General features: G+C 38.5%; 1 protein-coding gene across 5 annotated transcripts in view; it reads left to right on the top strand.

Annotated features, from left to right (window-relative positions):
- DOCK11 (dedicator of cytokinesis 11) overlaps nt 1-16,091 on the top strand; it is a 184,316-nt gene that overhangs the window by 116,074 nt on the left and 52,151 nt on the right. For all 5 annotated transcript variants that reach the window (XM_059049650.2, XM_067023760.1, XM_067023762.1 and 2 more), the window contains 6 exons: nt 290-401; nt 2,523-2,701; nt 7,621-7,737; nt 9,321-9,396; nt 9,969-10,078; nt 12,130-12,241. In XM_059049650.2, the coding sequence (XP_058905633.1) occupies nt 290-401; nt 2,523-2,701; nt 7,621-7,737; nt 9,321-9,396; nt 9,969-10,078; nt 12,130-12,241 (706 nt within the window). The remainder of the gene's footprint in view (nt 1-289; nt 402-2,522; nt 2,702-7,620; nt 7,738-9,320; nt 9,397-9,968; nt 10,079-12,129; nt 12,242-16,091) is intronic.

Genomic DNA, 16,091 nt, shown 5'->3' with positions numbered 1-16,091 from the left:
ACAGATGTCAAATTATAATGTTGTATACCTGAAACATATCATTTTAAAAAATCCACTTTCCCAAATGCAAGCCAATGACCAACTGTGTAAGCAGGCCTTTTTAAGGCGTAGTGTTTTGGACCTGCAGGTCTTGGACCTGCTACGTTAACTCTTTACTGCACTGGTCACATTTTAAGGTATGCCTAAAATGCTAAACACTTCTGTTTTGAAAATTAATGCACTGTATTTAATTATTAAAATAGTAAATGACTACTAAATAGGAGTTCTTGTATAATTTCTTTGTGTTTAGGTCCTGGCTGAATACAAGTTTGAATTTCTGCAAACAGTTTGCAATCACGAACATTACATTCCTCTGAATTTGCCAATGGCATTTGCAAAACCTAAACTTCAGCGAGTTCAAGGTATGTATTTGTGTTTTCCATCATTAGGAATTGTGTTTTCCTTTTTTTGGCTAGCGCTAGTATAGTATAACGTTTTCTAGTTAAACCAGTCAATCTAAAGGTAATGTCAGAATTGTTACTATCTGCAGATAGGTTTGTTAATGGTACTCGGCATTTCCTTCATAGTGGCAGTGGTAGTATTCATAGTATGAAGAAATTAGGTGTGTTACATAGATTGCTGCTTAAACACAGATGTCAGATACCAGTTAAATTGCTCTCTGTAGTACTGTTTGGACTCTTATGTGAGACTGAATTAAGAAAAAAGCATATAAATACATTTCTGCTGAATGGAACATCAACAGAGAAGTATAAAGGCAGAGTAAAATAGTGATATGTATGTATTAAATTGATGAAATGCCTTCAGTTATGTCCATTGCTAGTTTTATTGAATGCTTTGTTGTGTAGCACTATTCTTATGTTACTATGTTTTTTATTTGTCCCTTTTCTTTTCATATATTAATTAGATTTTTTTTCATTTGCGGTGGACCGTTTGACTTCAGTAGGTAGGTTTAACTCGGTTCACTCTAAAGTAGTTTGCTGTCTTTAAAAACAATTGATTTCATGAATAGCTAAGATGGATGGGGGCTTTGTTTGCTTTTTAAATCCTCCCTAGCCAAGATGAGGCTTTAGTTAATGTACCCGGAAGACCTAGGAGGTGGTGTATTTGTTAACTCTTAAAATCAGCTTGAGTGTTGATTGCTAGAAGAATCAACTTTAAAACACCGTCCTCAGAAAACAAGTTTTGGCTCAAGCCAGCATGGGGGCTAGAGGGTAGCTGTTCTTTAAGTGTGTCTCATCTCTGCCGGGCTTGCCACAGTTTTGGAGGTTGGCTGAAACTACCTGATTGGATTTATTCAAACCCCTGAAGTAAAAAAACCTTACTACCATTGTAAAGTCGACCCAGAGAAGGCCACTTGGGTTAGCCCGTACTGGTTCTTGTGCATACAAAGTGGTTGGGGTTCACAAAAGTGCGTGACCGATGGCAGAAAAAGTTTCAGTGCTTGAATGCCAGCCAGTGAAAATGGAGAAAAAAATATTTAAAAACCCAAGCACCCCTATTCAACCGCTCCCTTATTAGATTCGGAGCATGTATAGCTCCGATACTTCCCCCAGTATTTATTGATGGCTTGAGGAATTCAGAGAAAAGAAGGGATGAGGATTTAGGATTAAATCTGATTTAGCATTTATTAAGTCCTAACTGAATATATAGCATTATATTAAGTGCTTAAGAGGCCAGAAAAGAAATGGAAAACATGTCCTTCAGCTTTATGACCTAACTAAAATTAAAGGGTACGGGAGAGGAAATAAAGATAGTAGAAATTTACCGTAGGGATTACTAAACTTGGTCACAGTCCCTTCTGACTGTGACCCAATCAGTTTATAAGGCAAGTCCCAACCAGGATATTAACAGCTGGGATTTAAAATGGACTGAGGATCTAAAAGGAAGTGAAAGAAATAGTTCAAAGCGGTAATTTTATGAAATAAAAGATTTGTATTCGTGTGATGTATTTGAGTGAGATGAGGCTGTTTTTCTTATGGTTCTTGGACCCCATTGTATTGGGGCCAGTATATAACATTTACTAAAACAGTCGATAGTTAATACTGTTACAGTGATTCAGTAGTCTAGTTTCTCTTCCTTTTCCTACTTTACAAATATAAACAGATAAGTGAATCAAGTATTGCTGTAGAGAATTACTCCAATTTGTAGCTGTAACTAAATCTCTTCAGATATGAAGAAATGTGTTAAAACATCGCCAACTACAGTATTCTTTCATTCTAGGTTTTATCCTAAGATTTCTAAGATTTGAAAAGCATCTCGAAAAACAAAGAATTCTAGGGACTATCTTACCGACTGAAATTATCATTAAGGCTATCATCTAGCCCCAATGATGAGTGCTCGTATCTTGTAAAATTTTGCATGCTTATTCTATATGATAAAAGAATTGTTCATATTTGTTAATAACAACAATATAGTTCTTGCTAGCATGGTCACATATGACTAAGTAATAAATATAGTGCTTTAATGTTAAAGTAATTTTTGAATATTTTTATAAATGGGTTTTAAATTTCATTATACTGCAGATTCAAATCTTGAATACAGTTTATCAGATGAGTATTGCAAGCATCACTTCTTGGTTGGTCTACTTCTGAGGGAAACCTCCACTGCTCTTCAAGACAATTATGAGATCAGATATACAGCTATCTCTGTCATAAAGAATCTTTTGATAAAACATGCATTTGACACTAGATACCAGCACAAGGTAAGGATGTTCGTATCATCATCAGTATCACATTAGTTAGTTTCTAAGAAGATTTTATGTTCAAGGTGAAGTTTTCAGTAAGGAACATAACGGGAGGTTTGATGAAGTTATTTTTACAAATACGTTTTGTTTCCGTTTCAAATGATTAGGTTTTAAAAATACGGTTGAAGAACACTGGTTTTTCAAATCATGTGTAAAGAACAGCACAACTGCTTCATGATTTGTTACATAAACTAGAATTTTTTAAAAAAATCATATATGAGTATAGTCATGTGCACTCTTTCAAATACACACCTTAATATAGATCCTTAAATATATCTCCCTAAATAAATGTTATTGTTAATTATTAAGTGATTAATAATGACACATTAAGTATATCCAATATAAAAGATGTAATATGAAGTTTTTCTTCTTACTGAAAAAATGTAGGTGTGGCTGTAAACCTTACATATATTACACACTGTCTGTGTGTGCAGGCCACAGCTGCAGTTGCTTTTTGCCGCACCTTTAACTTAATATATGGGGATGGAGGGTATATTCAAATCTTATTAACATTATACCCTATGGGGCTTCCCTGGTGGCGCAGTGGTTGAGAGTCCGCCTGCCGATGCAGGGGACACGGGTTCGTGCCCCGGTCCGGGAGGGTCCCACATGCCGCAGAGCGGCTGGGCCCGTGAGCCACGGCCGCTGAGCCTGTGCGTCCGGAGCCTGTGCTCCGCAACGGGAGAGGCCACAACAGTGAGAGGCCCGAGTACTGCAAAAAAACAAAAACCAAAAAACATTATACCCTAAGGGCTTCAAAAAGTAGATGGCAAACTGTATGGATTTAGAATAACCTAACTTACTTACCTGGCTCAAGGTAACATTGTTTCATAATTAAGAATTCGTCCTTTTGTTTTACATTCAAATTTAAATAAAATTACCATGTCATTTATTATTGTAATTACTTTGGAAAGCTGACTTGGAAATGGATTTTATTCTTTTTCTACAGTATTCCCATTTGTCCTTAAAAAACAGAAAATGCCTGCCAGCTACATCCAATTATATTTCTTTAATTATGAAGATTTGTTTTACTTACAAATTTTGCTAGTTTTCTTCATATAATTCTATCCTAAAGTAGATTTAAACTCTTTAGCTTTCAGATGTTATTACTTACTGCAGTTTGCATTGTTTTTTCCACATTATAATTATAATAACATACTCCCATTTAGTGTGGTTTGCTCTATTATGTGCCACTTTGTGTGTGTGTGTGTGAATGTTGATATTAACTTAACGTAAGTTAACTGGTATAATATATCTAAATGAAAAGATATCTTAAAGTCATCCATTCCAACCAAGCTTTGTCAAAGCTTTAAAAATGCCAGTTACCACTGGGCTCTGTTTGTACCTAGTAGTAGCGGAGGAAAATGTCTTTAGCCATGATTTCAAAGAATTTGTGGGAAAAGTACAAAATGAAGTTCCTGTTCTTAAAGCAGGAAGTTGTATTTTTTCCCCTGCCTCCTCAGATGAAAGTGAAGGAATATCAGATTTCACTAGTGTCTTACCTAGAGGTAGAATTTTAAATATTTTATATCACATATGTGCACATTATTTACTTCTTAAAATTCTGAGAGCAGTATATGTACTCATATGCACACACACACATCACTGTTGTTATCTGTAAATAACACTCTGCCTCTTTGAGTGTTTGAGGTTTTAGACTATGGGAAAGATTGAGATGCCAGCCTCATTACCCTTTCAGTAATTTCTAAACCCCTTTCTTTGTTCAAAATCTTCTGACAGGTTTTAAGTGTGTATAGGATTCTCCCCAGTAAAACTTTGCTTCATGGACCTGCTTCATTCCCTTTCTCTGTTTGGTCCAAAGACTTCACAGGTGGCCTGAGTAAGAGGTCATTTGTCAAATGTTGATACATTCACTTAAAACATGTTCACCATTAATGATGATGCCAAGATGCGGGCAGAGAGGGGAGCTTTTTTTTTTTTTTTTTTTTTTGCGGTAAGTGGGCCTCTCACTGTTGTGGCCTCTCCCATTGCGGAGCACAGGCTCCGGACGCGCAGGCTCAGTGGCCATGGCTCACGGGCCCAGCTGCTCCGCGGCATGTGGGATCCTCCCGGACCGGGGCACGAACCCGTGTCCCCTGCATCGGCAGGCGGACTCTCAACCACTGTGCCACCAGGGAAGCCCCAGAGAGGGGAGCTTTAAGCCCCTATCATTTCCATTGGGTCCCCCAAAGTGACCCCAAATAAAAATGCAGTCAAGAAAAAAAATTCTTCCTGTGGAAAGACTGCTTTGAGACTAGATCTCCTAGTCACCACCCCCCCCATTCGAACCATGTTGCCTTCCTCAGCCTCTCCTCTAATGAAATTATGGAGATGTCACTGGTCCCTATTATGTGCTACTCAAAAACTGCTTTGGGAGCCCTCCTAATACCATGAGACATCTTTTCTACTCAGAAGAAGAATATCCAACATTTAACATTTATTCTGGGGTCTGTATTAGTTCCTATACCCACTACAAGTGATGTTGACACCTAAGAATTGCAATTTCTGCTTGGACTGTGGGCAGATTTTTTTTTCCTTTTTTTTTTTTTTTTTTTTTTTTTACGGTAATCTTACACACATGGTAAAAAAAAGAATCAAAATGCCTCTCTCCCATTCCTTACCTCCATGCCTCAATTCTTCTCTCCGGAAGCAACTACTGTTATTAGTTTCTTATATAAACTTCTATTTTATGCATGCACAAGCCAATATGCGATATATATGTATATATATAAATATATAATAGAAACCATTATGCATTTTTCTTTTGTCACTTAACAATAAAGCCTGAAGATTTGATCTACTGTATTTTTAAATATCTGCATAGTATTCCATCATATGGATATACTTTATTCTATTTATCTAAACTGTCTTCTGTTAATAGATTCTTAGATGGTTTTCTGTCTTTTGTGCAGACAAAACTTTTAATATATTTGCCCTGACTGCATGCTTTCCTGTGTTCCTGTTCACCTGAGAAAGGTGTAGTATCTCCTTCCCTAGTGATCACTCACTATCAGCACTAAAATGAATTCCCATCGAGAAGCTATAATATTAATAATAGTAGCTAAAATTTCTTGAGGACTTACTATATGCCAGGCACTGTATTAAACATTAGCTTACATGAATTAATGTCACTATTATTATCCCCATCTTACTAAAGCGAAAACTGGTTAAGTGACTTGATCACAATCAAGTAACTAGTAACAGGAGAGCTGGAATTCATGTGTCTAAAATTCAAAATCTGTGCTCTTAACCATTAGACTATACTGCCTCTCAAATCTTAAGTGGGACCCAGGAAAATTAGAGAACTGCCGAGAAAGGGTGATGATGATGGTGGAAACTCTTGAAATCAAAGCCATATGAAGAATAAAGGAAAGTAGTAACAGCTATTTAGCCTCGTGAAGAGTGAATTAAGATAATTTGTGGTAATTGTCTCCAAATATTTAAAGGGTTGCCATGTAAAGTGGAAGTGGACTATACCTAGCAGGTAGAACTTACGAACTGCTAAAGGATTTTTCTAATAGAACCTCTGACAGGGCTGGAGTGTTTAAGAAGTTTAAAAACTAACCATCTGTCAAGGATACAGGTAAGGGCTGTTCCTGCCTTGAGCAGGAAATTGAACTAGATCAGTGGTTCTCAAACCTCAGTGCACATCAGCACCATCTGGGGCAGATTCCTGGGACCCAGCCCAGACCTACTGGACCAGAATCTCCTAGTGATAGAGACTATTACTGATTAGGGTTGTGTATTAGAAGTAGGTCTGTTAAGAGTTCCTGAAACTCATATAAAAGAGGAAGTACAAATGGACAATTAGCATATGAAAAATTGTTCAATTTCAAGAATAAATGCAACTATGAGACACTATTGATCTGTATTCTATAGGTTAACCATTGTACCCTAGAGGCCTTATCTAAGTCTACAGACAAACCTCCCAAAGTCCTAAAATACGGAGGGCAACTCTTGTGCCACCACAACCACTGGTTTGGCTGGTTTGAATGTATGTACATATCTGGTGAGGAATGTCTATAGCTGAGAAAAGCAATAAATAAATTTGTATAAGAGAGGTACCACATTCATTAAGATGACCAGTGGCCAGCTTCACTTGCATATTTACAAATATATCAATCTCCCAAGTTGTATAATTGATGTAGGGGGCCAAGATCACGTTATTTTAATTGCAGCTTTACTCAAAGCAAAGACATATTTCTTTCTTTCTTTTTTTTTTTTTTTTTTTTTGCTGTACGCGGGCCTCTCACGGTTGTGGCCTCTCCCGCTGCGGAGCACAGGCTCAGCGGCCATGGCTCACGGGCCCAGCCGCTCCGCGGCATGTGGGATCTTCCCAGATCGGGGCACGAACCCGCGTCCCCTGCATCGGCAGGCGGACTCTCAACCACTGCGCCACCAGGGAAGCCCAAGACATATTTCTTGAGTGAACACAGTAATTCACCATTTTTTATTTTTACTTCTTCCATCTACTCATTCATTCAGCTAATGTATATTGACCATATCCTGTGTGCCCAGGCACTGGGGGTGGAGCAGTGAACAAGACAGACAGGCTCCCTGCTCTCATCAAACTCAGCCCTCGCTGGAGTTAAAGAGCAGGACTAATATGATCTGCTATTAAAAAAAATAAACGTCTGCCTATTATGTAGTGATGTTTGAGGGATGTCCTCCGACTCTATATTGTATATAAATTCAAATACCAACAAAGTGGTGTGGCAGTTAGTTTTGAGACTGTGAATTATAAATAGACTCATGCTTCACTAATTTGTTATGCATATTAGCTTTGCTTTTAGTGTTTAAACGGATAGATGGAGCCAACTTTATTTGTAATATAGGCATATTATATATCTATTAAGCTTTTGATAATTATTTTTCAGAACCAACAAGCCAAAATAGCACAATTGTACCTCCCATTTGTTGGACTGCTTTTGGAAAATATACAGCGATTAGCAGGTCGAGATACCTTGTATTCTTGTGCAGCCATGCCTAATTCTGTAAGTAGTAATGTGTTTCTGTTGGCATTTTATGCTGTTTTATCGACTGTATTCGGAATTAGGGTCATATGCTGTATGGTCTCAATAGTGCATCTTTTACAACATTTTGAATTTATACTTTTTCCTGGAGCAGTGCTTCTCAAATCTTAATGTGCATATGGATCACCTGGGGGATGGAGACAGAGATTCTAATGTAGTAGCCCTGGGGTGGTGCTTGAGATTATGCGTTTCAAACAGTCTCTTGGCTTTTTCTCGTCTAAGGACCACACTTTGAGTAACGAGGTCCAAGAGAACACCAAGAATCCTCTGTGCTCAGTGTTTTCTTTTTAAGATTTGCTGCTGTTACATGCGTTCATATATTTATTCAATCGGAAAACTGAACAAAACATTCACTTTGCAAAATGTTAGGCACCAGGGATTAAACTGTATTCCTTTGCTTCTCCCTCTCTTTGACAGCCTCCTTTCAGCACTTCCTGGTGAGTGGCTTTTAACTCATCACAGTTGGTCTGTGCTTTTTTCTCCCCTTAGAATCTTAGAGTTGAAAGGAACTTTGGAGGTGATCAGTCTCCCACTTGGCCAAACAACCTTTTGCCATAGTAGCAATTAAAACTTTCCTTCTCACATTAGATCTACAAGATTTTCTATCCACTGGTCCTAGTTTTGCCTTCTCATGATGCATAGAACACATCCATTTCTACCTCCACGTGATACCCCTTCACACTTGTCCCTTCTAAATTTTTCTCCAGGCCAGATAGCTCCACTTCATCATTGGTTGTTTCAAACCCTTTACATTTCTTGGTTGGAGTCTTCTGGACATGCTCCATTTTACCAACTGCCATTTTAAAATGTTGTGTATACTTTACAGTCTGTCCGGTGGGACTAATAACTCCCGCCCCACCCCCACTCCACGTTCTGTCTGGCCCAAGATCACCTTCACATGTTCAGTAGCCAAGTCACATTGTTGGGTGGCAGGTGAAACTGTGTCCTTTACAGCTTCCTTTGGAAATTCCCCATAATAAATGTCCATAGGTTTGTCAAGCCTACCCTGGGTTCCTGAGGAAGCTGCTTTTAAGCCTCTCTTGATTGCCTGTAGCCCCCAGTTATGTAAGTCAGCTGAATGTGGATGCTCTATCACCTACCTGGGTGTCAAGCAAGCCTTTCTTCACAAACACAGTCACTCATGCTTATGCTTACTCCACAGCATTTGACAGTGATATCTGGAAATACTTTACTTATCTGCTCTTTCTTTTGCAACTCAAGATCTTGTAAGGCCTCTGGTCACACCTCTCCTTCTAGTATTGCCCTTGCCTCAAGGAGGAGGATGGAGCCATGTTTAGATCACACCAGTTGCAGCTTTTACCAGCCACCTAGAGTTGTGTCACTTTGCCAGAGGTCATGGTTGTAACAGTGTACCAGGATCCATTTTTAAAAGAGATGTCCCCTAAATACCAATACTGATATGTGATTTAGACTTTCACAGTGAGCATTGTTTAAAATGAGGGTACCATCTCATTGTTAATTCCGATTTCTTATCCTAGTGTACAAATGTATGTAAATGACAGAAGTATCACACTGTGTTACAGGCATCCAGAGATGAGTTTGCATGTGGCTTCGCTTCACCTACAAGTAGAGGGAGTCTGAGCGCTGACAAAGACACCGGTAATTAAAAGTCCTTTAAGGATTATATGTGGCATGGCTGTTTAGAAATGTACCCTATACTTCTCTGTATTTTTGAAATATTTCATAATAAAAACTCTACATAGCACAATCTCTACTAAAGTTTAATTAAAATCTGACTCACACTTGCAGCCACATTTCTTTGCTTAGGTTTCCTTGTCTCAGCTTGTATAATATTTAGCTTAGTATACTAAGAAAATAAAGGATAATGAGAAAAACACTGGTTTCCAATCCTCTGTCTCCAGTCCTGGACAAGACACTTCCTTTTTCTGGGCCAGACTTTCCTTATCTATAAAATTATCTAATTGTTTGCCTTTATTTTATGACTTGCAAGGAATTTCTTGTAGTTTCATACATGTTAAAGTGTTTCAAGGAAAAAAAACTGCTTACCCTTTATTTGGCTTCTTACAGTGTTTTGATGTAATATATAAACTTCACATTTTAGATGATCTATTTCCTAAAATATGTCTTTACTTAAATTAACCCAGTGCTTAGTTTTAAAAATATTTTTGACAGTTCCTTCTGTTGCTAACAAGGACTTGGCTTTTTTCCAGCTTATGGGTCTTTTCCAAATGGACATGGAATTAAGAGGGAAGATTCGAGAGGTTCCCTCATCCCAGAAGGAGCAACAGGATTTCCAGATCACGGCAGCACTGGTGAAAATGTAAGAACCTAAATATATAGGATAACCCTAGTGATGTGTTAAGCTACAGCAGTCTTTCTTTTTATGCAAATAGGGTTCTCTCTACTCTCCTGTAGTCTGTACTGGATCTGTAAAAAGCATCCCATAACTCTTGGATGTTGTAGCAGTTCCTTCCTATCCTGGCAGCTGCTACTTGGATATTTTAAAACTGTTTATAGAGGATAAGGCATTCATCTTTAAGAGTTCCAACTCTGAATACCTCCTTTAACCCTAGCACTCTGTAAACCTGTTCTAGAGAGGCAAGGTTCAAGTTTAAAATGCCTAATGTACCTTGTCACTTAAATCACTCCCTGGCAGGATTCAGCTTTTTATTCTTTTGTAATAGAGTAATGACATTAACATGGGAGAAGAAAAATTAGGTCCCCAAATTGATGATCTCAGCATCCCAGAATCACTTAATCACAATATATTCTCTAACTCTTCCATCAAATTATTTCAAGCCTAACATTAAAGTTTGGGATATGTCTGCCTTGAGACAGAGAAGCCTCACTTTAGACCAGTAAAGCCTTGTCACGCTGCTACATAAAATTAGAGTTAGAAGGGTCCATAAAAATAATAAATTCCAGCTCTCAATTTACAAATTAAAACTGGGACTGGGACTTAGGACAACCACACAACTATGGCAGGGCCAGGCCTGAACCCAGGTTTTCTAATTCCGGCACTTTTTCTCCTAGATCATGGCATTCTTAGGGTGCATCTGGGGGGACTTTATGAAAATGGATAGCTGAGCCTCATCCACAGAATTTCTGTTTCCGTCAGTCTGGGGGCTTGCTCATTTGTATTTCTAAGTTCCCAGGTGATGCTGATGCTACTGGTTGGGAACCACCCCTTGAGAACCACTGGACTATATACTCCATTGAGTCTTTGCATAGTTAGTAATTTAATCATAAAGGTTCTTATTTCACACCATTTAGAATTAAGACAACAGACACTGTCATAGGTAAGGCACATAAAGGACAAAGAGGTTAAATGACTTGCCAGCAGTCACACAGCTAGCAAGCATTCAGAACCTAGATGTTTTGCTCCAAGTAGAAGTTCTTGGTGAATCCTACATTAGTAAATATATATCCCCAGCCCAGGTTAGCTCAGCTGAAAGTATTGGTTTCTAACAAGGGTACATTCGTTAGGAGATTGTCATTGCTGTATTCATACAAATCCCCAAATAAGTCAGATCTTGTCATGCTTAACTGATATTTTAACAAAAGTCACTAAATCACTACTTTGTAGAGGCTCTAATTTTGAAGTATTACTGGGTCCTCCTTAGTAAAATTGTCTTGTAATGTCATTAAGCCCTTTTTTTTTTTTTTTTTTTTTTTTTTTTTTTTTTTGCGGTACGCGGGCCTCTCACCGTTGTGGCCTCTCCCGTTGCGGCCTCTCCTGTTGCGGCCTCTCCTGTTGCGGAGCACAGGCTCCGGACGCGCAGGCTCAGCGGCCATGGCTCACGGGCCCAGCCGCTCTGCGGCACGTGGGATCCTCCCGGACCGGGTCGCGAACCCGTGTGCCCTGCATCGGCAGGCGGACTCTCAATCACTGCAACACCAGGGAAGCCCTAAGCCCATTTTTTAAGATAGATTTTCTGACCTATTATTTAGACGTTGGATTTTAATAAACTCTAAGGAGAGATTGAAGTTAAAGAGTTTAAAATGTTTCTTATGCTTCGATGTACCTTAGTTAAGTTTCTCCTTGACGTAAAAGCTATTTTTCCTGGAATAGCCACATATGATTATTCAAAATGTTCTCTTACTAAAACACAGGACCTATGGAAATGAAACATACACAGTATATTCATGGCTATATCTTGATGAAGACTGCAAGGTAACTTCCAGTGATATTATTAGGTACGGTAGCAAAGAAGAGTCAGCCCATTTACCTTACAAATGTGATATAAAATTTGGATTTATGCTTAGAATTTTCCCAAACAGGACTAATGGTTAAAACAGATATTGAGTTAAAGGCTATGGGAAGCTACAGTACCAATATTGTTTCACAAAAGTCCTATGTTTGTATTACAGACTCGGCAGAGTTCTGCAAGGAGTAGTGTATCTCAGTATAACCGATTGGATCAGTATGAAATCAGAAGCCTCTTGATGTGCTATTTGTATATAGTAAAAATGATTTCTGAAGGTGAGCTACCAGCATATTAATCGTGGACTGTACTTCACCCTCACAGGTTTACAAGTTCATGCAACAAATATTTGACCATCATCTGCATGTAGAACACATGCACATTAGAAACAGAACTTTGAAGACTCTGACCTCAGAATGTTCCTATATTTTAACTTAAAATAGGTTCATTTTGGTCACACAGGTTTGATTCTTTGAAATAACTTTTTTTAAAATTTAAAAATTAGTTTCTAAAGTGAGGCAATAGTTTTAGAAGTGCTAAACACTTCTTTCATGCAGAGCATATAATGCATTAAATGACCGATGTAAACAGAAGAAAATAACAATAGCCAGTGTCATAGTTAACACTTTAGCTTTTATTTTACCCAGGATTTGGAAAATCAAAAGCAAACAAAAAGACAGGAAGGGTTCTTTGAGGGTAAGGAATGTCGTTGTTATCTTTTGCAGTACCATTATACAGTTTTGCATAGTGTCAGGTTCTTTTCCAGGCTCTGTTCTCTTTTCCTTGGTGTATAATTGTATTATTTCCTAGTATTACCATTTCCTCTTTATCTTATATGATAGAATATAACCATTTTCATAAACTGCATGCCCTCTGGAAGTAAAGTCAGAAGATATCACATTTGTTTACACAATTCCCTCCTTTCTCCCTTTTCTATTTTTGCTCCAAAAAAAAAAAAAAAAGTAAGCAGGAATGGAGAACATAAAAGCACCTGGGTTCTGATCATCATAATACAGTAGTTAAATTTTACTTATTTTCTCTTTCTATTTTTTAATTTCCTTTTTAGTAAATATTAAATTTTTTTGTAATAATGCAGCATATAAAAACATAAAATAAGTTGATAGTTAACTCACTAGAAACATTGAAACAAATCAAAAGCTAGATATGGTTAATTCTAAAGTATATTAATAAAACAAGTTTAAATAACTAGAATCTTCAAGTTCTAAGAATGTATGATTTAGAGTAAACATCAAAGATTATTGAAGCTATGTGATAAGCCTCCATGTTTGGGGAAAGAAAACAGTAAAGGGAAATCATTTTCAACCCTGGTGGTATTTCACTCCAGGAGATAATGGATCACTTAATAACTACAGCCACAGCTCACTGTTTTTGTCTCCCCACGAGGTGAAAAGTGGGGGAGTGTGGAAAGTGACTGCTAATATGTATGGGATTTTTTTTTTAGGGTGATGAAAATATTCTAAAACTGTGGTGGTTTTATAAGTTTAAAAATGTACCATAAACTACTGTATTGGGCACTATTTAAATGGGTGAGTTTTATGGCACATGAATTCACTCAATAAATTTGTCTTTTTTTTTGTAAGGCCCAAGAGGCAACATGGAAAGAAAAAAAAAATGGAAAGAAAAAGAAAAAAGTAGTTGAATACCACCACAGCCCAGGGAAAGTAAGAAGGAAGGTGGTAGGGGGAGAGAGAGAAGGAAGGAGGAGGGGGAGATGCATCGTTGGCTAGTTCTTCTCTCCTCCACCCCAGTACACATGTGCACACACGCCCACATACCACATACAGTGTTAACCAGTGACAAGCCACTGGCTGCTTTTTTCATGTCATGGGTAAAACCATAACTGCTTTGTTTCTTGAGAACTTCATAGTTCCCCCATGTCTTATAAATGTTGACGTTGCTTGCTAAATATTTGATCTTTGTTGATTAGGTTTTTCCGTCTTCTGTTCTTGCTTTTTGATTTTTAAAAGCAAATTTTTAATGACTAGCATACAGTCACATCTCCTCTTTATCTTTTGTAAATGTAAAGTCATGCTGCATGGTGTCTGTAAAGTCATATTCATTTTATTCTGAAAAATATCTGCTTCTTGGTCCTTCTCAATGAATGTATTCTAGTTACTTTGTCAAGTCCAGTAAATATTTCACTTTCGTTACTCTATATTCATTTAAATGTTGAACTCTTACAGTCCACGCCCTTTAGGTCTTCTATTGGCTTTCAGTTTTTTGGGCTTTTTATTGACTCATAGACAGTAGCAACTTAATTTCAGCAAAAAGATGGTAGACCCTACACTTTCATATGGAAGTACAGGGATTCTGAAGAATGATTTCCCTTCTCTGTAGCTGAAATTTATTAACTGGCAATAATTCACTGTTTCAAAGTCTTAGTCATTTGCCCAACTTTTGTGTAGGTCTTATTGCTTTGTATATTATATTCTGAGAAGTGTATCAGAGTCAGGGGTTATCACTTACACAGTCTGAATTGACAGCAAGACTGTCCTCTTGGAAAAGAAAAGCAGTCTCCTTAAGACAGAGGAAGAGGGAAAGCTACTTCCTTCTTCCTGACTGTACCCTGACTTTTCTCTTTATTGTAGACCCCAAAATGAAACTCTGGGTCTCACCTTGTGGCTCATCAGCACCATGCGCTGCACCTGTAGATTCAGTAGTATTCTTCCTCACAGTCAACTCTTCATCGGAACGTGTCAGGCTACAGCTTTCTCTCACCGAAAAACCAGTTTTGTAACGACCAACACCAGTCACTGATCTTCTTTTCCCACTAGATGTATAGTCAAAAGGAAATACATTTAAACAGGGCTTTTTCTTTCTCTGGGAAAAAGGAGAAAATGAGCTAGTATTTTTAGGCATATCTTCCTCTGAAGTTTCATTTACTAATGGAGTAGGTGGGTTTTCTCCCACAGAAATACTGGAAGGGCTCCAAGAGGAGTAAATCTGAACTCCATGCTTTAGTGTACAGGTCTTCTTTGTGAAGATAGGTTTCTTTTGTGTACTGCCAAGCCTGTCTTCAGGAAGGCTGAAGTCACCTTGAAATCTATACTTCCTTTGAGCGCCAGGTGCAGATATTGAAGGAAAACTTGGTGACTTCCGGTTGGCACTCCTTTCTGTGGCAGAATTGCTGATGTTAGAGGAACTCTCCAGAGGGGTCTCTGGCACCTCATAGAGGCCCTCACCATAAAACGGAATTGGAAACTTGGAACTCTGTTTCTGTTCCTTTTTGCCTCCAGATTTCATCTGTTCAGTATTTGATCGCTTTACCGGTCTGAGGGGCAGGTGCATCTTAGATCCGGGTGGAGGGTCCCTGACTGTAAAAACTAGCTTTTTCTTTTGAGCAAAAGGAATGAAATCGTCATCACTATCAGAACTAGAAGGATGCATCTGAGATCTGGGTGCAGGGTCCCTGACTGTAAAAACTAGCTTTCTCTTTTGAGCAAAAGGAATGAAGTCGTCATCACTATCAGAACTAGAAGGATGAAGCTGTTGCTCCTGCAGTTTTAGTCTTGCAGAAAGCTGTTTATTTTCTTCACTTAATTTATTCCTTTCTGCCGTGAGCTCAGCAATTAACTTCTTATTTTGTTGTTGGATATAGTAAAATTCTTTCTGTAGCGTCTTCTTGTCCGTTTCGTTCAGTGAACAGTGGTCACACATTTTGGAGCTTAACTTATCTCGCAGGGCCTGGATGGTGACATTCAGGATTTTCTGTTGCTCCGTCAACTCGTTAATTTTGGTTGTGGAGCCCATCTGCCTTCTGCCTGCCAATTGCCCTTTCCTCAGACTGGTTAGTTTCCCCTGGAGATGGCGTACCTCCTTGTCGTGGAGCTCTTTTAGCTTTAGCCAGGTTTTTTTAAAAGCGTCAGAAGACAAATCACAGACGCTAACCTGCATTTGATCTCTTGCGGGAGATCTCCGGCCACTTCCCGTGTCTCCTCTACCCACGTTTCCCGCCTGCATCTCGTCTCCCTGACTGGGACTGGGAAACAGTGGAGACAAACCGCTGCCGGCAAAATGGCGGAAGAGCTGCCGACTAGAGCTGGGCTGCGAATGGGACGAGAATTTCACCCCTTCTACAGACCTGCGAAGAGGCTTCAGAGCACAAGG

Source organism: Kogia breviceps, chromosome X, assembly GCF_026419965.1.
Source record: "Kogia breviceps isolate mKogBre1 chromosome X, mKogBre1 haplotype 1, whole genome shotgun sequence".
In the NCBI taxonomy this organism is placed as follows: Eukaryota; Metazoa; Chordata; class Mammalia; order Artiodactyla; family Physeteridae; genus Kogia; species Kogia breviceps.
The sequence above is the reverse complement of the archived record's forward strand: the minus strand, read 5'-3'. Positions and strand labels throughout refer to the sequence as shown.